Below are 25,475 nucleotides of genomic sequence, written 5' to 3'. Positions count from 1 at the left end.
TCCGGTATGCAGTGTATACTATGCAGTGAACAGGATGCTAGTTAGGATTCCAAACACATCCCTTGTCATTGTGAGTTAAAGCAATAGTTTGTTTCAAAGAAAAGGTCACAAGAATTCCTGTGTTAAGGCCTGAGTCATCTGTATTTTGCTGCTGCTTTTAAATGAATGTGGTTGTCGAGTCCAAGATGGCGTGAGGTGAATTACAGATAGCTAAACCAGAGCTAGCATGCTAATCTGGCATTTCTCCCTAATGAAGCCTTCAGGCTAGTCTACACAGAGAGCTACACTGTAAAATTACAACATGCAAAATGTTCTCCTTACAAAGATAAATACGATACTTGAAAATTGAACTTTTTGTTAGTCAAATGATTGTTTTGCATATACTAAACAAAATTACTAAACAAAAAAACTAAACTTTTGATAATACCTAGAATATCTAAATCCACCAAAGGTGGTCGAGCTTTCTCATACGTAGCACCTAAACTCTGGAATCGCCTTCCTGATATTATTCGAGGATCAGACACACTCGCCCAATTTAAATCTAGATTAAAGACACATCTTTTCAGCCAAGCATTCACTTAAAGCAAATATGCTAAATAAACCACCAGGAGATGCTGACATTAGATATTATTTACTAGAATAATTGGATTTATTATATAACACACCATGGAGTGTGTTTTACCCTTTCTTGGGTTTTTTGTTTTTCCCCTGTAAAGCTGCTTTGGAACAATGCAAATTGTGAAAAGCGCAATATAAATAAAAATTGAATTGAATTGAATTAGCCTAAATGTGTTTCTAACAAAGATAATTTTTTTGACTGGACTAAGAAGTTTTGGGCCAAAATATGGGGAGAAAAAGTCTGCCCAACTTTCAAAACCGTTTGAACAAACAATATTGTAAGAGTTTGAAAGTTACCATGATGCATTGCAGCCTGTTCACTTCTGTGTTTCTGATTTGTTTTTCTTTTAAAGATTAGTGTATTAGTTCTTGCTAACTAATACGGAATGTGTTTTCTGTGCTATAACAATTACAACAGTACTCTTAACTAACTTAACTTAATCCATGTTCTCACCATTTGACCAGTTTTTAGAAGTGGGGTGAAAATACTTTTGTCATGTTCGTTCTCTTTTGTCATCAAAAGAGAAAATCACAGACTGAAACGTTTCGATTACAGAGTTTCTTTCTAAGGTGGCACTGAAAAAAGGGAAATAGCTTGTTATTTACAAAATAATTAGCAGAAGCATCAGTGCATAAATCACAGGCAACACTGATGTTACACCTGTCAATACTAAACGCTAGGCAAGAACATGAGCGTGTTTAGACGTGCAATGCACAAAAACATCTCCGCAGGCTATCTCTGCCTGGTCACATCTGCTGCTGGAGGCGTTAAGAAACGTCTACAGGAAAACATGACCTGCCTTGGCCTGCTCTTGTTTTTCGTGAAGAATTTACAGGGCTTAATGACAGGCATCAGAATGGCCTGTTGATCCGAGTGTTAAGTTAAGCATATAATTTGGTTGCCTGCGAGACGGAGTCATAAGAGTTCCCCACCATGGAACTACAACAGGGTGAAGCCGAGACTAGGATCTTTAGCTCTCCGAAGGGGGGAAGGTGATGTTATAGTTTAGAAATTATAGATCCTCTTCTTAGCATTATTAACTCATCTCTGACACTAGGACATGTGCCTAAAGCATATAAGCCGGTTGTTTCAAGGCCCCTTGTCAAAAAAAAACCCTCAACCCTGGAGAACTTTGGAGACCGAGGTTGTATTTCCTTATTGGTGCTGCTAGACATTAGTGCTGCATTCGACACCATTGACCACAGCACGCTCCTACATAGATTTGAAAATAATGTCCGCATTAAGGGACACAATGAGGTGTCACACAAATCGCAAGTCCAGTACGGTGTACCACAGGGCTCAGTCTTAGAGCCTATGCTCTTCGCATTTACACTACATCTAGGAGATATAATAAAGTGACACAGAATTTGCTTTCACTGTTTTGGTGATGATACGCAACTTTATATTTCCTCGAAGCCTCATGAAACACAGCAATTCTGTCAAAAAGTGGTATGCATAGTCAATATAAAAACTGGATGAGCAACAATTGTTTATTTCTGAACTCGGACAAAACAGAACCAAGAATACTGCTTAACTATTGACGGCTGTTACCAAAAACCCTTATCGATTTATTCGTACTCTGTACTATGTCGCCAAAACCTATGAAATTTTGTGTGGGTGCGTCTGAATCTGTGTGTCTGTCTTCTGTGTTTTCACCTTTTTTGTTTTGACTTGCATAACCTTATATGTTCTGCCTATAGTCAATATTTTTTCTTGTACAGCTGCTTTGTAACAACGAAAATAGTAAAAAGCACTATATAAATTACGTTAACTTGACTTGATGTTTGGCTGGGTGTAAAGTGAACAGGGCTCTTCTTTACCAAGAGAGAGATGTGGATACTTGGATTCAGGTTTGTAGGGAAAAAACTTTGAGACATAGACAAGAAGAACAGCTGTTCTCTTGTAACGCTTATGCATTTCCTGTTGAAATAGGAAGTTGAAGTTTATAAATGGCCAAAATTCTATTGCTAACATCACAGCCATTACATCTTAATTTGGTAATGATAATAATAAATAATAATTCAAATATAAAATAAACCAAACATTTACAAAAAATACAATTTGAATAATGAATTAATAAAATCCCATTTAAATGAATTAAATACGAATTCTATAAAAATACAATTTAAATGTATTCAATAAAAAGATCTGTAAACAAATACTACAAATAATTAAATACTAATTCAATAAAAAAAATTATACAAATACCATTTAAATAAATGCATTACTAATCCTTTAAAAAAACATTTAAATTAATTAAATACCAATTCTTGAATCAATTTAATTCAATAATTCAATTCATGAACATCAATTTTGTTTGATTTGAATTTTTCATAAATAATGCACGGTATTACCATAGTACTGCCATCCCACTTCTGTTAAAGCCAAACATCGCTTCTGAGCTCTAAGGCAAAGTGTAACAAGCTTTTAAGACTGACAGGGGACATGGTCTAAGGATTAGGAGAAGATTTGCTGAGAACATCATTCGTATTGATGTCGTCAATTGAAGAGTTCAGATTGGTGGAAGTGCGCAGAATGCTTAACGTATTTGGGAGATAGCATTAGCCTCGTACTCTGATGATACACACACAGAGCACAAATCTCACATCCCTCATTCAATGAGTCAAGCAACTCAGTTTGGCCCACCACCACTGCCAAGTAATCCCAATTCATCTGTGAGCAAGTGTGTGTGCAGATTCCTGTCTATAAGTCTATAAGTGAAATGGCCCATGTCCATCTTTAGTGGCACGAGTTGTTATCCGCAAACCCACATGCATATGAAACATGCATGAGATACAATCGAGAGATGTTTGAATATCAGCAAGAGTCACGGCCCGAGGCTAATGAAGCCTGTTTTTCTGCTTCTGTCGACTTTTGACTGACCTCTAAAATAGGAATCCATTGGTGTTTAATGGCCGGTGTAAATTCAGTACACTTTTAATATCACGGCAATATTCAATATCAATTTTGGTAACTTTTTAAAATAGTGAATGATAATTCTCTTATTGACTTTTGCCAGGGTAAGAGGAGTGGACAGCATTTAAAATCCGAAGCAGCTCCATGTGGACCGGTCCTGTGTTTTCCATGAAACACTCATGACTGCTTTGCTTTAAATATCTGGGTGATGATGTCCAGCTAACCTCTCCACAAAGATCGTCTGGGTTGTGAATGCTCTTCAGACAGGGCCTTGCTTTGCACCTGGAGCTTCAATCAAATGGTTTCATCAGTGGTCGGGGGAAACCTCAAACATTTGCTGAGCAATGTCCATATTGAACTCATTATTCTGGAAGTGTATCACATGACCAACTAAGATTTCTGGTATAAACCAGAAGCAGCAAGGGCAACTATACATTTCCTTCCATGTGTGCAATCTCACAAAAAAAAAACTTTACCAGGTTGCAATTTGGTATGAATTGACTATACAATATTTGTGACTCATAAGGGTCAACTTATTGAAACTGAGATTTATACATCATCTGAAAGCTGAATAAATGTCATTCCATGGATGTCTGGTTTGTTAGGATAGGACACTATTTGGCCGAGATTCAACTATTTTAAAACCTGGAATCTGAGGGTGCAAAAAAGGGTCACATTTGACCAACGTCACGCATGACAAAACCAGAAAATGTACTAACAGGATACAACCAAAGCAGAAAGTTTTAGACAATATTAAAATGTACAAATTCATAATGAGAATAGTTACGAATTGTTATGTGATTGTGTTTTATCCTCTTTGGATTGACTCGGTGACAGGTTTGGCATTTTTTAACCTCAGGTTTACACCCAAGGTTAGTGGGCTGAGAAGTTAACATTTGTCAAATATTAACAACCTTTTCTGGATCATTAAATACAGTCCCATCCCAAGATTAAAACCAAGTCGATTTGAGTTTAGAATTGTTGACAACAGTGACGTTTATTTGAATGAATCAGACGTCTATACATAGTCAATATAACCTTCGTTTGGACATTAGTCCATTAAACCTTTTATCGGAATGCGACAGATTATAGATTCCTATCTGAATTTGTTATTTGAAAGATGTTTTCAGACCATAATTTTGTTAATGAAAGTGGATGGTGAACTTGATGCCACTCACACTGTCAAAAAACAGATAAAGTGAAAATTACCTGTAATTTTTCCTTTATTTTACGGACGTTTTCGTTGATACTAAAATGTAAAATACAGGTCAAACAACTGTAAAATGAATACAGAAAACAGTATATTGTGTCCTGTTTTTACAGATGTATTTTAGAATGTCGTGTAGCTTTCTACATGTTCAAATATTCTTAAAATTGTCCTTTTTATACTGTATGATGTAATAGTGTGTTTCAAGTCTTTCAATGTTCAAAGTCAGAACTGTTGAATTATCCATCAAAGCGTTTTCCAATGTTTCATCAGTTCAACAGTTCAACCACTGTAGTTGGAGCAGTAAAGAGCACGTGTGTGTCTGTGTGTGTTTACGATGTTGACTGGAGCGCGCCGTGCTTTGATCGAGCTATCGAGCTCTGTGTTCACTTATAGCCTTTGATCTTTAAAACAGTGTGGAGTAACCAGCAGTCTGGCCCCTAGAATACTCCCAAACACACACATACACACAAATGCTGGAGCAGACAGCCGGTACTGTATATATTCCAGACATACCATGTCAATTATAAAACGATTTCCAAAGATCTGGGACCTCTCCATTTCTCTCTTTCTTTTTAGCATGTCAACTTTTAACCGAGGCTAATCTACCGTGGCCACCCAACTCCATACATGAGGAATAGAGGCGTTTAGACAAAAAAATCAATATCGCAAAATGACAACCACAGCATAGACGCAACTCAGATGAAACGTTATCAGCATTGACACAAACGTAATGCACACACTTAAAAGAAAAACCTCAGTCTCAGCTTTGACATATTTCTGAGTCCTGCAGAGCAGATATGTTTTAAAGGGTTTGACATTGAGCTCAACACAGGAACACAAGGTTTTATTTAAAGACGGGTCTTCGGGCAAAACCTAAACAGGCTTTTACAGGCTGGTTTCGGCATATATCTTTTATTACCTTGTGACCTAGATGCATGAAATAAAATATATCTGTGTGTGTTTGTGGGTGCAGGTGCACATATGGGGAGGGGGAACGGATACATGAAATGAATGGAAAGTTTGTGCGTTTTATGAATAATTCTTATTTAGACGTTAAGGACACAGATTACCAGTCAACCCATTTCCAGATAAGAGTGATGTGTAATGTCTAGAAAGCCCACCTGAGGATGTTTATTAAACGTTGAAGTGCATTAAGCTCTCTCAGGGACGCAATGGCAGCTACCAGTCCCTCCGGTGCTCTTGTCTTTCAATTACTGAAGAGAAATGTTTTTCCGCAGGACCTTTTTACGCCTACGGCTGATGCTATATCCCTTGACAGCCGAAGAGTTTAGTTTGGTTTGGTCCTCCTTATGTGTCTCAAAGTTTCTAACGAAGTCAAGACAAGCATTGTAATGTTATGAAACTATGCACAATATTTGTTTGCCTGTTTAAATAGTAATATGTATATATATATATATATATATATATATATTAAATATAGACGACATAATAATCAACCAAAAATGATCATAGTGGTGAGTAAAGAACTGGACAGAGATGAAGAGATTCAGCAGGTTGAAAGTGAGGCCGTCACGGCTCTAAAGGTGTGATTGAAAGCAGATGTGCGTCTTCATAAAAGGGGGGATGGGAGGACAAAACAAAAGAAAGAAAAGACGAACGGCACATAAGCACATTTAACACCCTCTCGTCCGACAACACCCAGAGTCACATCTGGGCGTCGACCAAATATGGGCATTAACTGGGCGGGACGAGTCTAATGTAAACATCTGTATTCCCTCTCTGCGGTGTCTGAGTGGAAGATTGTTGATGTTCATTTTCTGCAAATAAATAAAAACGTGTTAGTTAGGCAGAGATCTTTGATATAGTTTTTTCCCAATGGTCGTTTTTACATGATTGCCATATAGCACATGGAATCGCCTCCTCATAAAATAAGTCAATTTTCCAGTGTCACAATTTCACAGAAAACCTGTCTGTAATTTCTCATAACACGTGCTACAGTGATACTTATAAGATTGATGCTGAAAACAACACACTGTTTTGTAAACATCTAACCTCCTGAAAATAATCAGAACAACCATATTCTTGCATATTTATAGGTCCAGATTCTTTAAGATCTTCTTTAAGAGGAGTTGATTTTTGCGGCATCTAGCGGTGAGGTTGTGAATTGCATCCACCGTTCCCTTTCGCAGCGCTACGGTGGCTGACACAGAACTAAGATGTCGACAAGTTTTCGCTTCTTCGCCGAAAGAGATAACGTATTTGCCTAATGCGCTCTGTTTGTTTAGGTCTACTGTAGAAACAACATGGCAAATTCCATGTAAGTGTATGTAGATAGAAATTCATTTTAAGATCATTCAAAAATTTATTATGTAAGGTCTTTATAGACATAGTTATGTATCTTATATTGCTTTTCTGTCAATAGATTCGCCAAAAATAAATGACACACAGCAGCTTTAAAATCACGTAATCATCAATTTGTTATCGTGCCTAAGAAATCTCAACTAAATGTGAAACCGTCCCAATATCAAAGTCATTACTCATGTTAAGTAAATCAAACATTCCAATCCCATGATTTACATTCTGTAACCTTGAGTCGAACTTAATCTCTGTCTATCAAAATTCGACCGTTCAATGCCCCAGCAATAGATCAGCGCCTTAACCGTTTTAGACCCATACCACACAAACAGATCAGTCAATCCTTAACCCGGTCACACATACACCATTACACACATTTGCATATTCAGTTCTGGCCGAGGCACAAGATTTTGATCTGCATTACACTTACGCTGTCTATAAAGTCAAATACCTACAGAAGAAAACGGATCACTCGATGCTGATGTTGCTAAACGCGTTTCTGTGTCTGTAGGTTGGATGCTTGAGCCTTGCGTTAAGGTCAAAGGTCGTAAATGTGAAGTGTTCTCTGTGAACTGAACTAAAAAGTTGCCGTCTGTCTCTCTTCCCGTCTGTCTCTCTCCTCACCTCAGCAATTTTGCCTCTTCGTCTGCAGGAGTAATTACATCCTGGCAAAAGCTGCCAGGCAGGGTGGCCCAATAAAAACATGGCAGGGAAAAGTTGTTTACCTCCATTTTGAAGATTAGTGAAACACGGATTATGATTTACTTAAGTATTTTGATTTTAGTTGAGTATTCATCGTCTTTTATGAAATCTTGTTTCAAAAAAAGCATTATTTTGTATTATCAATAGTAATTGTTTTCTGAATATGTAGTATTATATTTTTAACAGATGTCAAATACTCAAAGAAAAAAATAGCAAGACCATTAGATGGGTCACGTTTGTTAAATCATCGTGTTTATGGCACCATCTCGTGGTTTGTGTTATCAATTACATTCTTGTCTTTGGGCGCCGTCTTGCGGTCAACTGCTTCACGGTAACTTCAGATCTACATTAGATTTGTATTTTGTTAAATGCATCCCTTAATTTTGTATTCAAATGACACATTTAAGTGTAATTGGGTATATTTTATACACAACATAAAATAGACATTATGACAAAAACGTTTTTAATATCGCATTCTGATTGTCATTTGTTAATACATGTGCGTCTCAAAAGTGTATCACTGATTTTACAAATTGTGTTTAATAACTGTAATTGTGGGAAAGTTTTAATTTAAGTGTGTAAGCGATTGAATAAAAACTGTATTAAAATGCCCAATACTCGTGTGATTTGGTGTGTCAGTTTCTTTGCTTTCTGTCTCAAGGATGAAGGTTGTTCACGTCGCTGCATTTATAGTTTATTTACACCTATAAAACTAGTATCTTTGTATTAGCACCTATCGTACTATGACATATCGCTTAATGCCCCCTGAACTATTTTGATAAAAGCGTCTGCTAAATGAATAAATGTACACCAGGGGGCGCTCGGCGAACATAAATATATATATACATGAATATAAATCTCTGTGCATTTTTACTTTTAGTGCACTTGTTTGTCTACTATATAAACATACATTTAATCTTATTAACAGGTGTTTATACACCGACATCCGCATACGGAATCGCCATGATACGCAGTAACACGTGATTGGTTCATCCCGGTCAGCGTTGCGAAAAGTAGCACGCGCCGTGTGATAAAACCACGTGTTTGCGATGTAATTAATGCTTCCAATAAATCGTATTAATTATTTAATTAACAACAGGGTGAAACTAAATCGTTTTTATTTGATAAAAAAAATATTTAAGCCAAAAACGCTATTCGTTGACAACCAAAGCCCCGCCCATTTTAATCCCCCTTATATTGCCGCCCAGCTCCTGTATTTTGATCTTGCGCACTTTGCGGAAGACTCGCAACAGTCTCACAAGAATCTCAACGGGGATCGTCTGCATTTTCTGTGAGCGGTGGACATAAACTTCTGATAAAATGTCTGAACAAGCGAGAGACTTTGGCTTGATTTTCTATGTCAACGGGAAAAAGGTGCTTTTTCACGCGCGGCTACTTTGTAACTCGTGAACTGTAACATGTTGCGCAGTTGTGTTCTATGATACATTATATGACACTTTTTGCGTTTCAATGGTCTGTCACTTCTGTTTGGTTGTGTTTAGTTTGTCAAATGATTTTAATTGTTTATTTTTGTCGTGAAACTGACAGATCACGGAGAAGAACCCAGATCCGGAGACCACGTTGCTGTCCTATATCAGGATGAAACGTATTTGTTTGCTTGTTTTTGTATTTTATCATAATGGTTTTGAGCAACCAATATAGTCACATACGTGTTTATAGATATGGAAACTATTCAAACTCATATTAAAATGAATTACAACCTTTAAATAACAGTCAATCGTTTATGAACAATTATATGTGGTTATATTTATGACCATTTCAAATCAAAGTGAATGGTGTTTTCCCACTGATAATCAATGACATGCATAATAACCTGGACTGTGTGTGTGTGTGTGTAGTACGGTTAACAGGCACAAAGTACGGCTGTGGCGGAGGAGGCTGTGGTGCCTGTACCGTCATGGTGTCCAGATACGACCCTCAAAACAAGATCATCACGTATCCTTCATTTCACTGTGTTTTTCATGCAAAAGTAGAATCTGAACAACTTCGCACTTTTTTCTTCACTCTTCAGTCACTTCTCTGTCAACGCCTGCTTGCTTCCGGTGTGCCAACTCCACGGCGCGTCCGTGACGACCGTTGAAGGCATCGGCAGCACCAAAACCAAATTACACCCGGTGCAGGTAACTACTGTGCAGCATCTAGATTGTGAGATGCAAATCGCTGAATGAGATTTTCTCACGTGTGTTTGTCAGGAGCGAATCGCAAAGGCTCACGGCTCTCAGTGTGGGTTCTGCACCCCTGGAATGGTGATGTCCATGTACACGTTACTGAGAAACAACCCACAGCCCAGTTTGGATGACGTGACGGAGGCTCTCGCCGGTATGGGCGCCCACAAACATGTCTCAAACACACGGATGAGTCATGAACGCTTATTATGATGTTGTTTTGCAGGTAATTTATGCAGATGTACGGGGTATCGTCCTATCGTGGATGGCTACAGGACGTTCTGTGAGGTAAACACTGCCGGTTTGATTCGTTTTAGTGACTGAACCACGTGCCACCCGCCTGGCAAGGCTGTCTTGATCCGATTTGTTCGGCCATTCATTTCTGTAACCATCTCTAATGCGCTCAATTAATTCCAGAGGAATATGTTTTGAAATGCATACTGTGATGCAAAGTTTTTCTTTTGAACGCTTTGGGTGTATGCGGGTGTGGGTGAAAGGGATTCTGGGAAAGATCTCTTTATTTTTCAGAGTAAGAAGTGCTGTCAGGTGAACGGTAACGCATGCTGCATGGCCAATGAAAACGAATCAGAGGAACCTGCAGTGAATGTGAGTATGCCGGTGTTACAGTCACCTTAAACATTTACGCTTTGACTTATAAAATGTGACTAAAATATGGACTTTATTTATATGTTGCCAAGAATTGAGGTTTTAATGTTTGTTCCGGGGCAAAAATTGTCTGTTAGAAACATGACGTGGCATAAATCAAGTAGGTGGTCCAGATTCAGCGACTTGCGCGTAGTAGATGGGTCATATAATGGCAATATGTAAAAGACACCGGGGCTAGTTGTCACACAGCAAGAATATCAATTATTTCTTTCATTTTTTTTAATTTGAAATATATACTTTTAATGTGTATATAAAAGTTAAAAAAGACAAAAGTAAAAAAATATATATAATACATTTATTTAGAAAAATATATAATTTATAAAAAAAACTTTTCCACGTTTACCCCCAAAATACATATATATATTGGTCACTAAAATCAAGCAAACGTCAATAAATCACAACACATCGTCCATTTAAAAAGTAATCATGATTTTTTCCGTGTGTCTATCAGAGCGGACCAGAACTGTTTAGTAAAGACGGTCTTCTTCCTTTGGACCCCACACAAGATCTCATCTTCCCTCCGGAGCTCATGGTTTGTTAGCTTTGGTGTATTAGAGGTTATATAATGATGAGTTGAATGTTTTCAAAAACAGACTTTGGACTTTAGTCAGGATGATAAATCTTCCTTCATGTTATCAACGGCTTTTGCACATTTACGGTATTTTCTGTTATTCTGTTCATTTTGTGTATTTGTCCGTGTGTAGAGATTGGCAGAGACACGGGAGCGAATCACTCAGAAGTTCAGTGGAGAGAGAATGACGTGGTTCTGTCCTGGGTCTCTGGACGAGCTGCTTCAGCTGAAAACAGATTACCCACAAGCCCCTATTGTCATAGGAAACACCAACATAGGTTGCGTTTGAGAAAGAAATATAACATCGTTAATATAACATTTATAGATCAGTATTTAATTCTAGTTCAATTTGATTTTATTGGAGCAGGTCTGGACATGAAGTTCAAGGGTGTCTTCCATCCTGTTCTGATATCCCCAACACGAGTGCTAGAACTGTTTAAGGTTACAGAGAAAACAGAAGGTATGTGCGTTTGTTACATGGACTAATGTGAAACGCATTAAACTTCATAACTGGCAACAAAGTAATAGAAAAATAAATCATGTCGAGTTGAACTATGAATGAGAAACATGAAAATTGATGTTGTTTGTGCTTGTAGGGGTGTGTGTCGGCGCGGGCTGTAGTATGTCGGTTCTAAAGGCTGTGTTGGAGAAAAGCATTCGTTCTTTTCCTCCGGAGAACAGGCGCACGTTCGGAGCTCTTCTGCAGCAGATTAACCTCTTGGGCGGACAACAGATCCGTAACGTGGCTGTAAGTCACTCACATCACTCGTGTCACATGTCTTTTTAACAATCTGTTTACAGATCAGGTCAAGGTTTATTCTCGCTGCAGAGAAGTGAACTTGGTGCCTTCCCTTATTATCACATACGCTCATGGCCGGTTTATCCAATAAACCGCATTTTGGACACCGGCCCAGGGGCTCATGCGTGCATGGGGCCCAAGAAAACTGCCTTTCCTACAGCCCGTCGCTGTTATCGACTGTTTGAATGTATAAACTGGAACACATTGCGACTGTAAATATGCAAATAGTTAGAGGCTGTGTGAAAGCCAAAATCGCCGAAGATAGAGGATGTGGGGTTAAGTCAGAACTGACAATAGAAACAGAAAATATGTAAATGAAAACAGCTTTATTGTTGTAAATATAATCCCTCACGGTTGTCTTTCTCAGAAGGTAAGAGTTTTTTTACATGTATTTGGTGGTGTTTCTTTGCCAATAATGAATTTTGATATAATGTTGATCAGGTCTAACTGCCAAACTTTACAAATGTTTAGCCTTCGTAGAAAATCCATACGTCGCATAATGTTTACTTACACAGACTCGTAACGTATAGGCTAAAGAAGTATGCCTATACAAATGGTAATACATTACTCTTATAGAAAATATTTGAGAATTGCATTTAAGAAAATTCTTAAGAGCGTCCTGTAATTTATCTTCATACATTTGTTATATTCTCTCTTAAGAACTGTTAATTCGGCGTTTTGTGTGTGAATTACAAGAATCTGTGCGAATAATCTGATAGAACTGAATTAATAGGTAGATATGAGGCATCGTTGTGTAGTAAATCCTAAAGGATGGAGAATGTGTACAGGTGTTGATATTGTCCTTCAGGTTGTGATCATAATTTGGCAATGTAATCCTGTATAAAATACAGGCCCCTGTATTCTGAATCCAGGCCTGCATACACTGCAATAAAAAGAAAAATGAAACCGTAAATAAAACAACATTCATACAAGAAACACACGGACAGGATATTAAATATCAAATCTAGTTGTTTATACGTTTTTTTTTTTTTTTACTGAGCATCGTTGGGGAAATGAAATGTTTAATGTCTTTAATTCTTTAATAAATTACAGATTACATTATGTAACGTTGCTTATAAAAGAATTTGCACAAGAGTGCACAATAAAAACATGAATTACAGTTTTAATCCGTTTTTGCAAATGAACTCTTCAAATATAGTTTTAGGTTTGAAATGTAAAGGTTTGATTTGAACTTTTGAGTTCTTAAAATCTTTCTCTTATTGAAAACCTCTAGGCCATTTTGATCAATTGTACATCTCTAATAACTGTGTTTACATGAAATCTGTCATGTGTATTTTTGTAGACACTCGGTGGCAACATTGTAAGTGCGTATCCAAACTCTGACCTGACCCCTGTCCTGGCTGCCGGGAGATGCACGCTGGTGGCTCTTTCTAAAGGTGAGATCATTTGATCCCAAAAATAATCTGTCATCAGTTTCATTTTTTTGAAGGATGTTGGTGACCGAATAGCATCTGCACTCATTCACTTCTGTATAGACACAAACCAATGTCAGTGAATGGGTACCGGTTATCAACATTCTTCAAAATATCTTCTTTTGTGTTCTTCAGAAAAAGAGGTTTCTAATGACATGAGGGTCAGTAAATGATGATAGAATTGAGATTTCTTTGGTGAACCTAAACATTTAACCCTATATGTCATCACAGAGGGACGGCGAAGGGTTGCCATCGATAAAGACTTCTTCCTGGGTTTCGCAAAGACTGCTTTAAAGCCAGATGAGATCGTCCTGTCCGTCTTCATTCCGGCTTCTAGGAAGGTGAATATAATAAAAATAACTGATGCGTGGAAGTGATTCAATGTTTATTTGATGTCGTACATCGCTTTTTTTCGTCAGGACGAGGTTGTGCATGCGTTCAGACACGCCCCACGCAAGGAGAACGCCTTGGCTACGGTCAACGCCGGGATGCGCGTTTGGTTTAACGAGAACTCGAACGTGGTCAAAGAAATCAGCATTTACTATGGAGGAGTGGGGCCGACTATTGTCAGCGCTGAAGGCGTCTGCCAACAAATCATCGGAAGGTAATGTTCGGATTTCTGCTTTTAGTAAACAAAATCTTTTATACACTCATGGCATTCTAGAAAATATTTTGAGAAATGTCTCTGTGGTTTTGTGTCCACCCAACGGAAGTCAATGGGGGCCATTGACATACCAACTTTCTTCCAAATATCTTCATTTGTGTTCTGCAGAAGATATTAAGTCATACTGGTTTGGGATGAAATGAGGGTGAATAAATAATGAGAATTGTAAAGTTACATGTTTTTAAATAGTAAATATTTAAAACTCTGTTTTTAAGGCCTTGGGAGGACGCAACGGTAAGCGATGGGTACCGGGCGCTGATTGATGACATCACGCTGGAGGCGTCGGCTCCAGGTGGGAAGGTGGACTTCCGCAGATCTCTGACCCTCAGCTTGCTCTTTAAATTCAACCTGCTCATCCGACGACATCTGCAAGAGAAGGTATACAAGAACTCCTCTTGTATAAGACAAATTTGTGATTTATTTTTCATTGTGACGTTTATCAGAATTTGACACAAATGGAAATACCCAACGAGATGCAAAGCGTGATCCAGCCTCTACCTAAACACATTCAGCCCAGCTACCAGGAGTTTCAGGTTCAACATTCTTCCCTGATTCTGTTTTTATGTATATATAAATACACACACGTTTATTTACTGTCGATTATGTTGAATGGTGTTAAATTGATGTTCACAGAATGTTGTAGAAGCTCAGCCGGCGCAGGATCCAGTGGGTCGACCGGTGGTTCACCGGACGGCTTTGAGCCAGGCCACAGGAGAAGCCGTGTACTGCGATGATCTACCGCGCACCGATGGCGAACTCTTCTTGGCGATCGTGACCAGCTCCAGAGCGCACGCCAAGATCACGTAAGACACAAATGTTTTCCTGAAACAAACGTTGAGGTGCGCAGAAGCTACAATGGTTACAGAAATGTTTTCCGATACAGACATATTGACTTCAGTGAAGCATTAAAGATACCGGGTGTGGTGGACGTGATCACCGCCGACGACATACCCGGCAAGAAATTCCGAACATTTATCGGCTTCGACGAAGATCTGCTGACTGAGAGCGAGGTTCGAATCGTTCTACTACTCACTTTGTAGTTTTACCATCAAATTTAAAGGTGTTAAAAGGTGTCTATTGTGTGGTCAGGTGACCTGCGTGGGTCAGATGATTTGCGCCGTGGTTGCCGATTCCAAAGCTCACGCCAAACGCGGAGCGGCGTCTGTGAAGATCACCTATCAAGATCTGCAGGATCGCATCTTCACTTTAGAGGTGAGACTTGTCCTTTTGTTCAACGTTTTTCTTTTTTTAGTACCTGTTTTTATGAAACTTCTTGGGATCTTGTGGGCAGGAGGCCATAGAGAAACAGTCGTTCTATTTGCCTGAGTGGAACATAGAGAGAGGAGATGTTGGAAAAGGTTTGAATGAGGCGGAACAGGTCCACGAAGGTAAAATGTGATTTATATATTTCCAACACATTGAAGACTTTTTGATGATATCAAGGATACATCTATGGCCCATGTCATGTTGTGATTTTTTTTATAGGAGAGATTCGTATCGGAGGTCAGGAGCATTTCTACATGGAAACGCAGAGTTTTCTGGTCGTTCCGGTCGGGGAGGAGAAGGAGATGAAAGTGTATTTGTCCACTCAACATCCTACAATGACACAGGTATGAAATGATAGACCTCTTCAGATGATGTACACTGGCTCATCGCTGGTCCAGAAGAACTTCATGTTTCTGTTTTTAACACTACACAAATGTTTGAGCAAAATGGCGTATACCATGTTTATAACCGATTAAAACTGTTAAATGAATAGGATTTAATTATCTAACTAAAAAGCTTCACGCATCACATCTTTAATGTTTTCCAAACATCAGGTATGTTCACCTTTTTGTCGCAGGAGGCAGTAGCCGAAACATTGGGAATCCCGTCCAATCGAGTGTCTTGTCACGTTAAACGAGTGGGCGGAGCCTTCGGTGGCAAGGTCACCAAAACATCCGTCTTGGCCTCCATTACTGCCGTCGCCGCTTGGAAGTGAGTCAAAACTGGACTCAATAATTGAATGTTGTGGTGCACATGTAAATGACAAAAATAACTTTATTTGCATTATAAATTGTTTGAATATTTGTGTGTTTTGGTAAATAACACTTCCTGTCCAGGACAGGACGGGCAGTGAGATGTGTTTTAGAAAGAGGCGAAGACATGCTGATAACTGGTGGACGCAATCCAGTGTGGGGAAAATATAAGGCAAACACTATAAAAATATTATTTTCAAAATAATAATCAATAATTTATATAAAAATAATTAAAAGATAATTTAATGACTACATAAGTAATTATATAATAATAATAATAATAAATGAAAACAATAAACAAATCATTAAAAAAAATTATGGATATAATAATTATTATTGAGAAATAGTTACTTACTAACTATTAGGAAATAGTTACTTTTACGACTTATGACACTTCATATTCTTACATTATTTGTGTTTGTTGGTGCGTTCTGTTTAAAAGGTGGGATTTATGAAAAACGGAAGAATTACAGCAGCTGATTTTCAATATTACGCCAATGGCGGAAACACAGGGGATGAGTCTGTAGTGGTAAGTCTTCTTGACCTTTGTGATATGTGTAAAATTGGTATATTACAACATGTAATTTTATTGGTTTAATGTAATTTTTTTATCATCTAGGTAGTCGAGAAGATCCTTTTACATCTCGACAACGCTTATAACATTCCAAACCTGCGTGGCCGATCGGTAGCTTGCAGGACCAACCTGCCGTCCAATACGGCGTTCAGGGGATTCGGAGTGCCCCAGTGCATGCTGGTCATAGAGAATATGATCAGCGATGTCGCTCTCAAACTCGGATGTCCACCTGAAGAGGTCAGAGGCCGATCTCATTACTGTTAACATGTTTACAGTTTTATTGCTGTGGTCTGATACCATTTGTTTTTCAAAACTCTATTTATCTAATAAACATTTTTAAACACAGTTTCTTAAAATTGCAATTATCCTGAACAACTTGGATTTTAATTTTGTGTACATTTTGTTTTGCTTTTCAGATCAGAGAGATTAACATGTACAAAGAAGTCTCGCTCACTCACTACAAGATGGAGTTTGACCCCGAGAATCTCGTCCGCTGTTGGAACGAATGTAAAGAGAAAGCCAACATCCAGCGGCGACGTCAGGCCATCGACATTTTTAACCAGCAGAACCAGTACAAAAAAAGGGGAATCGCCATTGTGCCCATTAAATACGGCATTGGATTTTCCGAGGGCTTCCTCAACCAGGTTGACGTCGAAATCTCTTGTATTTTTAATGCACTTTCTCTCATTGATCCATTGTTGTTGTGATTTAAATCAAAGGCGGCTGCTCTCGTGCATATATATAAAGATGGTTCTGTACTGGTTAGCCATGGCGGAATAGAACTGGGTCAGGGAATACACACCAAAGTCCAACAGGTTATCATTTATCGCTTTCTACGCTTGTCTGCCATCATTTGAGGTCGCGCATCTATATTGATAGGGACTTTTTGTACAGGTGGCCAGTCGTGAGCTGAATATTCCAGCTTCTCTCATTCACATCTGTGAGACCAGCACTGAGAGCGTTCCAAACACCTGTCCATCTGCCGCGTCCTTCGGTACCGATGCCAACGGGATGGCTGTAAAGGTATTGTATCATGCCTTAAAATATTGAATAATATATATGTTACTGAAACGTGAACTTTATATCTGCTGAAAACATAGATTACCTTTAAGTTATCAACGATCAATGTCTTGTCTTGTTTTTTATTTTATAGGATGCCTGTCAAATTCTGTATGAAAGACTGGAGCCAATCAGAAAAAAGAATCCCGAGGGAACATGGCAGAACTGGGTAATGTAACTTTTTTTTATTGTTGTTTCCTAAACTTGGTTTAATTGTGTACATGCATCATCTTTTAATATTCTAAAATCTAATCAAATAAATGTTTTTTGTTTTATTGCATGTTTGCAATAAACTTACTAAATCTTTTCACAAAAGGTAATGACGGCATTTTTGGAAAGGATCAGTCTGTCAGCCACAGGATACTACAGGTAATTTCTTTCTACATTAGAAAATTGAGATTTCTGGAACTAAAGTCAGAGACCTCAATGGACATCTCTCATGAAATTATTTTAAGACCAAATCATTTTAGTTATTTTCGTTTTTATACACCTCCATACAATTACTACATGGAAAATTGCCTCAATTGTATATATAAATGTAAATATAAAGTTAATACAGCTGACAAATTAAGACTATGCATTAGAGCTGAAGATCTTTGCCCGAACCCGACGGGACCCGACGGGTTCGGGCGGGTTCGGGCGGGTTCGGTCTTAATTTTGATTATTTTACACGGGCTCGGGCTGGGCTCGGGCTTATGCTTGCGCTCTGGGTTGCGCGGTAAATGAGAGGTCAGGTGATGCGTTTCGATTAGCGCGAAAATGGATGCTGAGGAGGTGAAACGGAGGGTGGCCTCTGGTGATTATGTTTTAGTTGCACAGAGTAAAAAAGCAAAGTCTGAGGTGTGGAAATTTTTTGACATTGTGCATAATGAGAACAATGAGACAGTGGGATATGTGAAATGCAAAAGATGCGACATTCTGTTAAAGTACGACAGCAAAACGACAGGGAATTCGTCGCTGAGAAGGCATTTTGATCGAAGCTGTTCAACACCCGGCAGTGCCCAGGATCAACAACAACCTACAATCACATCGTTTGTTACAGCATCAAAATCCATCCCTGCAAAGGTGAAACAAACAGTGACGGAGAAGTGTGTCAGCTTTTGCTGTAAAGATATTAGGCCTTTTAATATCGTAAATGGCAAGGGTTTTGAAGAGCTGGCGCAAGAACTAATTAATGTCGGGGCAGCGTATGGCAGGGTTCCCGCAAATTCTGTTATTCCCCGCCATGTGACAATTGCGAAGAAATGCACTGACATGGCAGAAGAAAAGAGGGAAGCTTTAGTACAGAAACTTAAGACTGTGTTAAAGGATGGAACAGTCGCAATGACCACAGACATGTGGACAGAAGATTATCGGAAGATTAGTTATTTGACAATCACATGCCATTTCATAAGTGAGGAGATGGAACTGGTAAATAAAACCCTGACAACTACAATGTTCCCTTTGGAAGAGGCAAAGACGGGAGAAAATATCAGACGGGAGATACTGAAACTACTGGTGACAAAGTTTGGCCTTGACGCTTCCACTCTCAGCAAAATTGTATGGGTGACCGACGAGGGGGCAAACATTAAATTCGCTCTGCGGCCATACCAAAGATTGGACTGCATAGACCATCTCATTAATACGGTACTGCGCCATGGACTCGACATTGCCGCGTTATCGAAAGCCGACGGTGCTCCGGACATAGGAGATACCATTTCTGCTGCTAAATCATTAGTGAGGTACGTTAAACAGTCAGGGTTGGCTGCGCAACTGTCAACAACATTGCTGCAAATGGGAGACACTCGGTTCAGTACGGTGTACCTCACACTGACTTCTATACAGGCCATTTATCATGAGCTCCATGAAAAGCTGGATGCACGAGGGGAGAGCGCGCGCATTGAGAAAATAGCCCCAGACACACTGGACTTTTTGTTAAACTTTCTGAAGCCGTTCTATGAAGCACAGAGGGAACTCGAGGGAGACACGTATCCAACACTTAATAGTGTGTGTCTCTGGAGTGAGAAACTGAAACGCCACTGTCAGCCCAATGCCATGGACTCCCCTCAGCAAGCTGTCGTGCGTAAACGGCACGAAGACTGGCTCGCGCGTAAAGTGATCATACAGGACCTCCATAAGATCGCAACATTCCTCTGGCCAAAATTTAATCAGCTGAGAATGTTGTCACACTCAGACAGGAATGCCATACATGATCAAGTCCGCACTCTTCTGCAAGCCATGGTTGCAGGTGCACCAGATGTGGAGATTCGAGACCCAGTCACAGAGCTCTCCGGAGTCGAAGCCACTGACAGTCCTCCGGCAAAAAGGGCAAATTTTGCGGAGTGGGAAAATGTGAGGGAAGCTGACTGGGAAAATGACGAGGTAACTCGCTACATCGAAACGACTGCTGATATGGACAATGAGATGGATGTTCTTGGCTGGTGGAAGAGAAACAAAACATCCTACCCAAAACTTGCGAAATTAGCAAGATCGGTGCTATGCATCCCGGCCAGTAGCAGCAGCAGTGAAAGGGTGTTCAGTGCTGCCGGACGCACCATCAGCGAGCGCAGGACCGCGCTTAAGCCATCCACAGTGGATTCGATAATTTTCCTCCACAAAAACATGTAGCCTAATCTTGGTGAGTAAATGTTTCTCAAATTATATCTAAATATGAATTGAGTCTAAAATGCATAATTTAAACAGCAGAGTATAGGCTATAGGCTACATTATTCTTCTTTTATTACATTTCAGCTGCTGGTCACTGTCGCGTCGAGGCCAGCCCAGATTGTGGAAGGAAGTGGCGAAGCAAATCCTGCTTCTTTATCTTAATTTCCTTATATTATTAAGGCCCTAAAATATATATTTTTTATTATTGCATTTTTTTATTTTATGCTATTATAAATGTAGGCCTACTGTATAATAATACACTGTGTTCCCCTGTGTATGTTGTTCTGCAATAATAACAAATTAAAATAAACAAATTTCGTTATTGCCAAATACCTATTTAAGTTTAGAATGTATCTTGATTTAATTCGTTACAAATACATTTGTATTGGTGATTATGGAGACATATGCTGAAATGTTGTTACAGAAGACTTATTGTATTTCTTTGTTCTTTCCAACTTCCAATAAATTATAAAAAAAAGATATAGCCTAAATTAAATGACTCATTCTTGACTTGACAAATTAGACAAAAGAGCTGTGTCGGTGCGACGTGTGTGCGCACATTTTAATAATGTCGGGCTATAAACGGGTTCGGGCTTGTAAAAACCTGTCAATCAAATTGTACTTGTCGGGCTCGGGCCGAATTCTGACGGGCTCGGGCCTTGTCGGGCCTAACTTTTAAGGCCCGATTACAGCTCTACTATGCATATGCATTTGTGTTATATGGTTTATTAAAACTATTTTAACATTTCTGTTAATTCAAATAAAAGATGTATGCCTAAATATGTGACCCTGGACCACAAAACCAGTTTTAAGTAGCACAGGAATATTTGTGCCAGTAGCCAAAAAAAATTATAGATTTTTTTCCTTTATTCCAAAAAATCTTTAGAATATTAACTTGTTCCGTGAAGTTATCTTATACATTTCCTAGTGTAAATATATCAAAAATGTATTTTCGTGTGTTATATTCTATGCTAAGGACTTAATTTGTACAACTTGAAAGGTGATTTTCCCAGTATTTTGTTTTTTTGTACCTCCAGATTCCTGATTTTCAAATAGTTGCCAAATATTGTCCGATCCTAGCGAGCCATACATTCAGATGATGTACAAATCTCAATTTAGAAAATGGACCTATAAGGTTTTGTCGTCGAGGGTCACGTACTGTTTGAAAAAAGTAAACTGAATGAGGTTAGAAATGTTAATATATATATATATATATATAATAAACTAAAACAAAAATCTAATTATTTTGTATAGGAACATTTACAATAAATACGTAAATGGTACAAGGACAAAGGCACATAATAAAAAAGCTAAACATTTCAGTAGAATTAGCATAAAACTATGAAAATACAAGCTTATTTAAAATATTTGCAAATGAATGAGTGAAACCTAAAATGAATTGTAATAACTCCTGGGTGCATCATGAAAAAAGCTAAGATTACAGACTTCAGAGTTTCAGATGTCATTGAGGTTTTGTGTGATGTTTGTTCATGTTTTGTCAGAGGTTGTGACCTGTATATGGACTGGAAGAAGCAGAAAGGAAAGCCGTATGCTTATTTCACATACGCCGTGTGCTGCAGTGAGGTGGAGCTGGACTGTTTGACTGGAGAGTATAGAGTAAATACATTCATCATACTAAACGTCTTTACTATACTGTATGTGTTTGATTACATGTTATATTGGCAAAAGAATCGAACGCCTTTTTCATTGTAGACTTTGAGGACAGATATGGTTGTCGATATCGGCAGAAGCATAAATCCATCGATCGACATCGGTCAGGTAATATAGATACATTGGAGACATCTACATCATATGGGTCTGATATTATATTATGAGATCCAGTAAATACATCTGTTTGTATCAGATAGAGGGAGCGTTCATGCAAGGTCTGGGGCTCTTCACCATGGAAGAGCTCAAGTTCTCTCCGTCTGGCGTCCTGTACACACGAGGACCGAGCCAATACAAGATACCGGCTTTCTGCGATGTTCCTCTGAAGTTTAACGTCTACCTGTTAGCCAACTCCTCCAACCCTCACGCCATCTACTCCTCAAAGGTGACAGATTTTTGACTTCTCCTTTCGTTTCCATTGTGATGGCCTGTTTTTGTCTGTATGGAATTTCCTCTCGTTTCAGGGGATCGGAGAACCGTGTCTGTTCCTGGGCAGTTCTGTATTCCTTGCCATCAAAGACGCTGTGGCTGCCGCCCGTAGAGATGCAGGTTTGACCCAACCGTTCACCCTTAACAGCCCCGCCACCCCAGAGCGGGCATGTCTCGCCTGTTCCACTCGCTTCACAAAGATGGTATGAGAATAACACAATTCGATTTTAATTCTGATTCAATCTTAATGAAAACGTTTATATGTAGTTCAATTGTTATTTTTAAAGGTTTTGGAGAGTAAAGCTGAATCAACCTCTGGATCATCTCAACCATGGGCTTTGGACATATAATCTTAAAAGCTTCATCATTATTATCATTAGATGATGGACACCAACAAGCACTTATCAATGATTTTCATAATTTCACAGATTTCAGATTTGAATACAGTATTTTCAGTTCTTAACAGAATTAAACCTATTTACTGACTGACAATAACCACAAACATGTACCCATGTTCACATATCACAATTTGTTTTTATTAACAATTTCATGTCAGATAAAAACAATTAGTGATCACATTTACACTAACATTTGATATTGTCTGTAACTTGTTCATGAATTAAAATCTACCATAATCTGATTAGTATTGTTAGACTCTAAGGAAATATATTTCTTATTTATTTATCATGTTTAAACTATTAATCATAAAAATAAGTAATATACAGTATATAAAATGTTGTAATTTTAATGTTGCTTATTTTTCATTTTTGTTTATTCATACTTCATCATTAATTAATCATTATTACAAGGTCAACTTCTTCAACAAGAAGCATCAGAGTTTGGTTTGAGCTCTTCACACGTTTATGGCCCAGGGTTTGGATTTCTTATGCCGCGGTACCTGCGGGTTGTAACGTAAATTAAACTATAATAAACTAAAGAATTAGCATTTTTATATTAAATCGTATGAATATTCCCAACGGACTGACTCACCATCCGGGTGAAGCAGTCCTCACAGGCCATACGGATCTTTTCTGCAGTGGCTGGAGAGGAGAGGGAGAAATCGTCGCTCAAGCCTCTCTCCCTCCGTGCGGCTGCGATCGCTTCTTTAATGGCGAAGAACAAAGTGCAGCCGAAGAACACCGGCGGCTCTCCAATCCCCTTGAAAACAAAAATATTGCTTGTAATTCGGGGGGAGGGACAATGTAGATTTAAGCATTTTAATTGGTTGATGAGTTATGTAGTGCAAGATGAGTCGTCATTATTTTGGGGCCTTTTTTAGGAAGTGAAATATTGCATTGGTTTACCCTACGCATGTGCTACAAGTTTGTAAGCAGTTGTTCTGCGTCTCACCTTTGAGGAATAAATAGCATAGGGATTTTCAGCATCGCTCAGCAGGTGGACATTAAGTTGAGGAGGGACATCACACAGCGCTGGCATTTTATAATGAGACGGACCCCTGGTCAACAACACGCCCTCAGGAGAAAAATGCAGTTCCTCTATAGTGTAAAGCCCAATACCCTGAACAAAACCACCTTCCACCTGTACACACACAAACACATTCATTAAATTTACATTACAACAAATAACTTTGTATTAGCACCTATTGTACTATTGCTCTTTTATGACACACTTATTGCTCCCTGAACTCTTTGTTAGTCGCTTTGGATAAAAGCGTCTGCTAAATGTAAATGACAACTAAGCACTTGACTTTTATCAAGAAATTCTGCTTTAAAGTCCCTGTGAACCGAAAGTTGCCATCGTTTATACTTCTGTATTTTGATGCATTTCCGAGTGAAATGGAATTTCAAATGAGGAAGATAGTGGCCGTGATTTTCGTCTTTCTCTGCGATTTGATTGGATGTATAAAAACAGCCATTGCATTTTGAAATACTTGTAGTAGACTGAGAGTTGAAGGGGAGGAGTTAATGGATGCTCCGCCCAAGCTGTCTAATATGTCATTTAAGATGGATAGTCACTACCTGACCTAAATGCATTTTTAGATTTTAACTGAAGATTATAAGGGCACATGAATTCTAAAAAGAGAATGTGCCACATTGATAAACTTTTTACAATTGTATAAATAAATTGTAAATTTTTATTTCACTGGGGCTTTAATCTACTAATGTATTTCATGTGTACTTTCTAGTTCACAAGTTTGACCTTGCTAAAGCACCAACTACATACTGACTGATTCCCAAAATTACTTTAGTATATTTAAATAATTTTTATAACCTTGTTTGCTAGTTTTATAGAAAAGTATAAAAATAAAAAAATGTAATAATATGAATATTATATGTAATATTTGGTATTGTAACATAGTATTATAATATGACATAATGTGAACAAATCAAATAAATATATTATAATATATAATTTGTAATAATAATATTCTCTTTTTTAAACATACTTACATTTATTCATATTATAATTATTATTATTAATGAAATTAACTATTTAAGATTTCGGTGCAGTTTTAACTCTTCAATGCTTAATATTACAATTGCGTACCTGTCCGATGTCCAATGCCGGGTTAATACTCCGACCAACATCCATCACAATGTCAGTCCTAATGTTCTGTAAAATATAATTTCACATTCAATAAACTTAGATTTTCAGGTTTTAATGGTACATGCAAAATTCAGAAAGAATAGCCAGCGTATCTCTGAATCCAGTGACAGCAGTAAGTTATCTGCTTATACTGTATATCTTTACCCATGAAAGACATAACATTACAATACGCTCCATAGACAAATAAAATTAAAATAGAAATATGAATATTAGAAGTAGACAAGCACCTTATGATCTCCTGTCAGACAGTCGATTTCCACCTCTGAACAGCAGGCTCCAAACGTGAAGTAATAGTAAGCAGGTCCCTCACTTTTCTCCCAGTCTATACTGGTGTGCGGTCCCCTAATGTAAATACACAAATATAATTATCCCAAGCATTTTATGTTTAACATTTACACAAAAAAATCATACACCAGATGCTGTTTATGTAT

At 38.3% G+C, this 25,475-nt stretch overlaps 1 protein-coding gene across 3 annotated transcripts; it reads left to right on the top strand.

Annotated features, from left to right (window-relative positions):
- The first annotated feature begins 8,983 nt into the window (after positions 1 to 8,983).
- On the top strand, positions 8,984 to 24,652 carry aox6 (aldehyde oxidase 6). 3 transcript variants are annotated; one of them, XR_013787419.1, is made up of 35 exons: positions 8,984 to 9,137; positions 9,312 to 9,369; positions 9,623 to 9,719; positions 9,796 to 9,904; positions 9,977 to 10,103; positions 10,176 to 10,237; positions 10,478 to 10,555; positions 11,067 to 11,147; positions 11,320 to 11,464; positions 11,554 to 11,646; positions 11,783 to 11,934; positions 13,289 to 13,382; positions 13,650 to 13,759; positions 13,838 to 14,022; positions 14,298 to 14,460; positions 14,526 to 14,615; positions 14,716 to 14,885; positions 14,966 to 15,092; positions 15,172 to 15,294; positions 15,374 to 15,470; positions 15,568 to 15,692; positions 15,926 to 16,059; positions 16,185 to 16,272; positions 16,543 to 16,629; positions 16,720 to 16,911; positions 17,091 to 17,318; positions 17,394 to 17,489; positions 17,569 to 17,697; positions 17,828 to 17,902; positions 18,050 to 18,102; positions 21,882 to 21,996; positions 22,093 to 22,158; positions 22,248 to 22,432; positions 22,512 to 22,679; positions 22,764 to 24,652. XR_013787419.1 is itself a non-coding variant. In XM_079470656.1 (35 exons), exons 1-35 carry the CDS (start codon positions 9,084 to 9,086, stop codon positions 22,824 to 22,826), a joined length of 4,023 nt encoding a protein of 1,340 aa, XP_079326782.1. In that variant the 5' UTR covers positions 8,984 to 9,083; the 3' UTR covers positions 22,827 to 24,651. The 3 variants fall into 3 exon arrangements, 2 of the variants coding, with proteins under 2 accessions (XP_079326782.1, XP_079326783.1); XM_079470656.1 differs by having other exon boundaries at positions 22,244 to 22,432; positions 22,764 to 24,651; XM_079470657.1 differs by lacking the exon at positions 22,764 to 24,652 and having other exon boundaries at positions 22,248 to 22,649.
- The last annotated feature ends 823 nt before the right edge of the window (positions 24,653 to 25,475 follow it).

This window comes from Barbatula barbatula (assembly GCF_947034865.1).
Source record: "Barbatula barbatula genome assembly, chromosome: 13".
Classification (NCBI taxonomy): domain Eukaryota; kingdom Metazoa; phylum Chordata; class Actinopteri; order Cypriniformes; family Nemacheilidae; genus Barbatula; species Barbatula barbatula.
Note: the sequence above shows the minus strand (reverse complement) of the source record. Positions and strands in the feature narration are given on the sequence as shown.

Excerpts from the sequence above, each read along its gene's own strand:
- aox6 (XM_079470656.1), top strand. The coding sequence starts at position 9,084 with ATGTCTGAACAAGCGAGAGACTTTGGCTTGATTTTCTATGTCAACGGG. Across the intron at positions 11,148-11,319 it reads TCTTCCCTCCGGAGCTCATG|AGATTGGCAGAGACACGGGA; the intron begins GTTTGTTAGCTT and ends GTCCGTGTGTAG. Across the intron at positions 15,093-15,171 it reads ATCTGCTGACTGAGAGCGAG|GTGACCTGCGTGGGTCAGAT; the intron begins GTTCGAATCGTT and ends TTGTGTGGTCAG.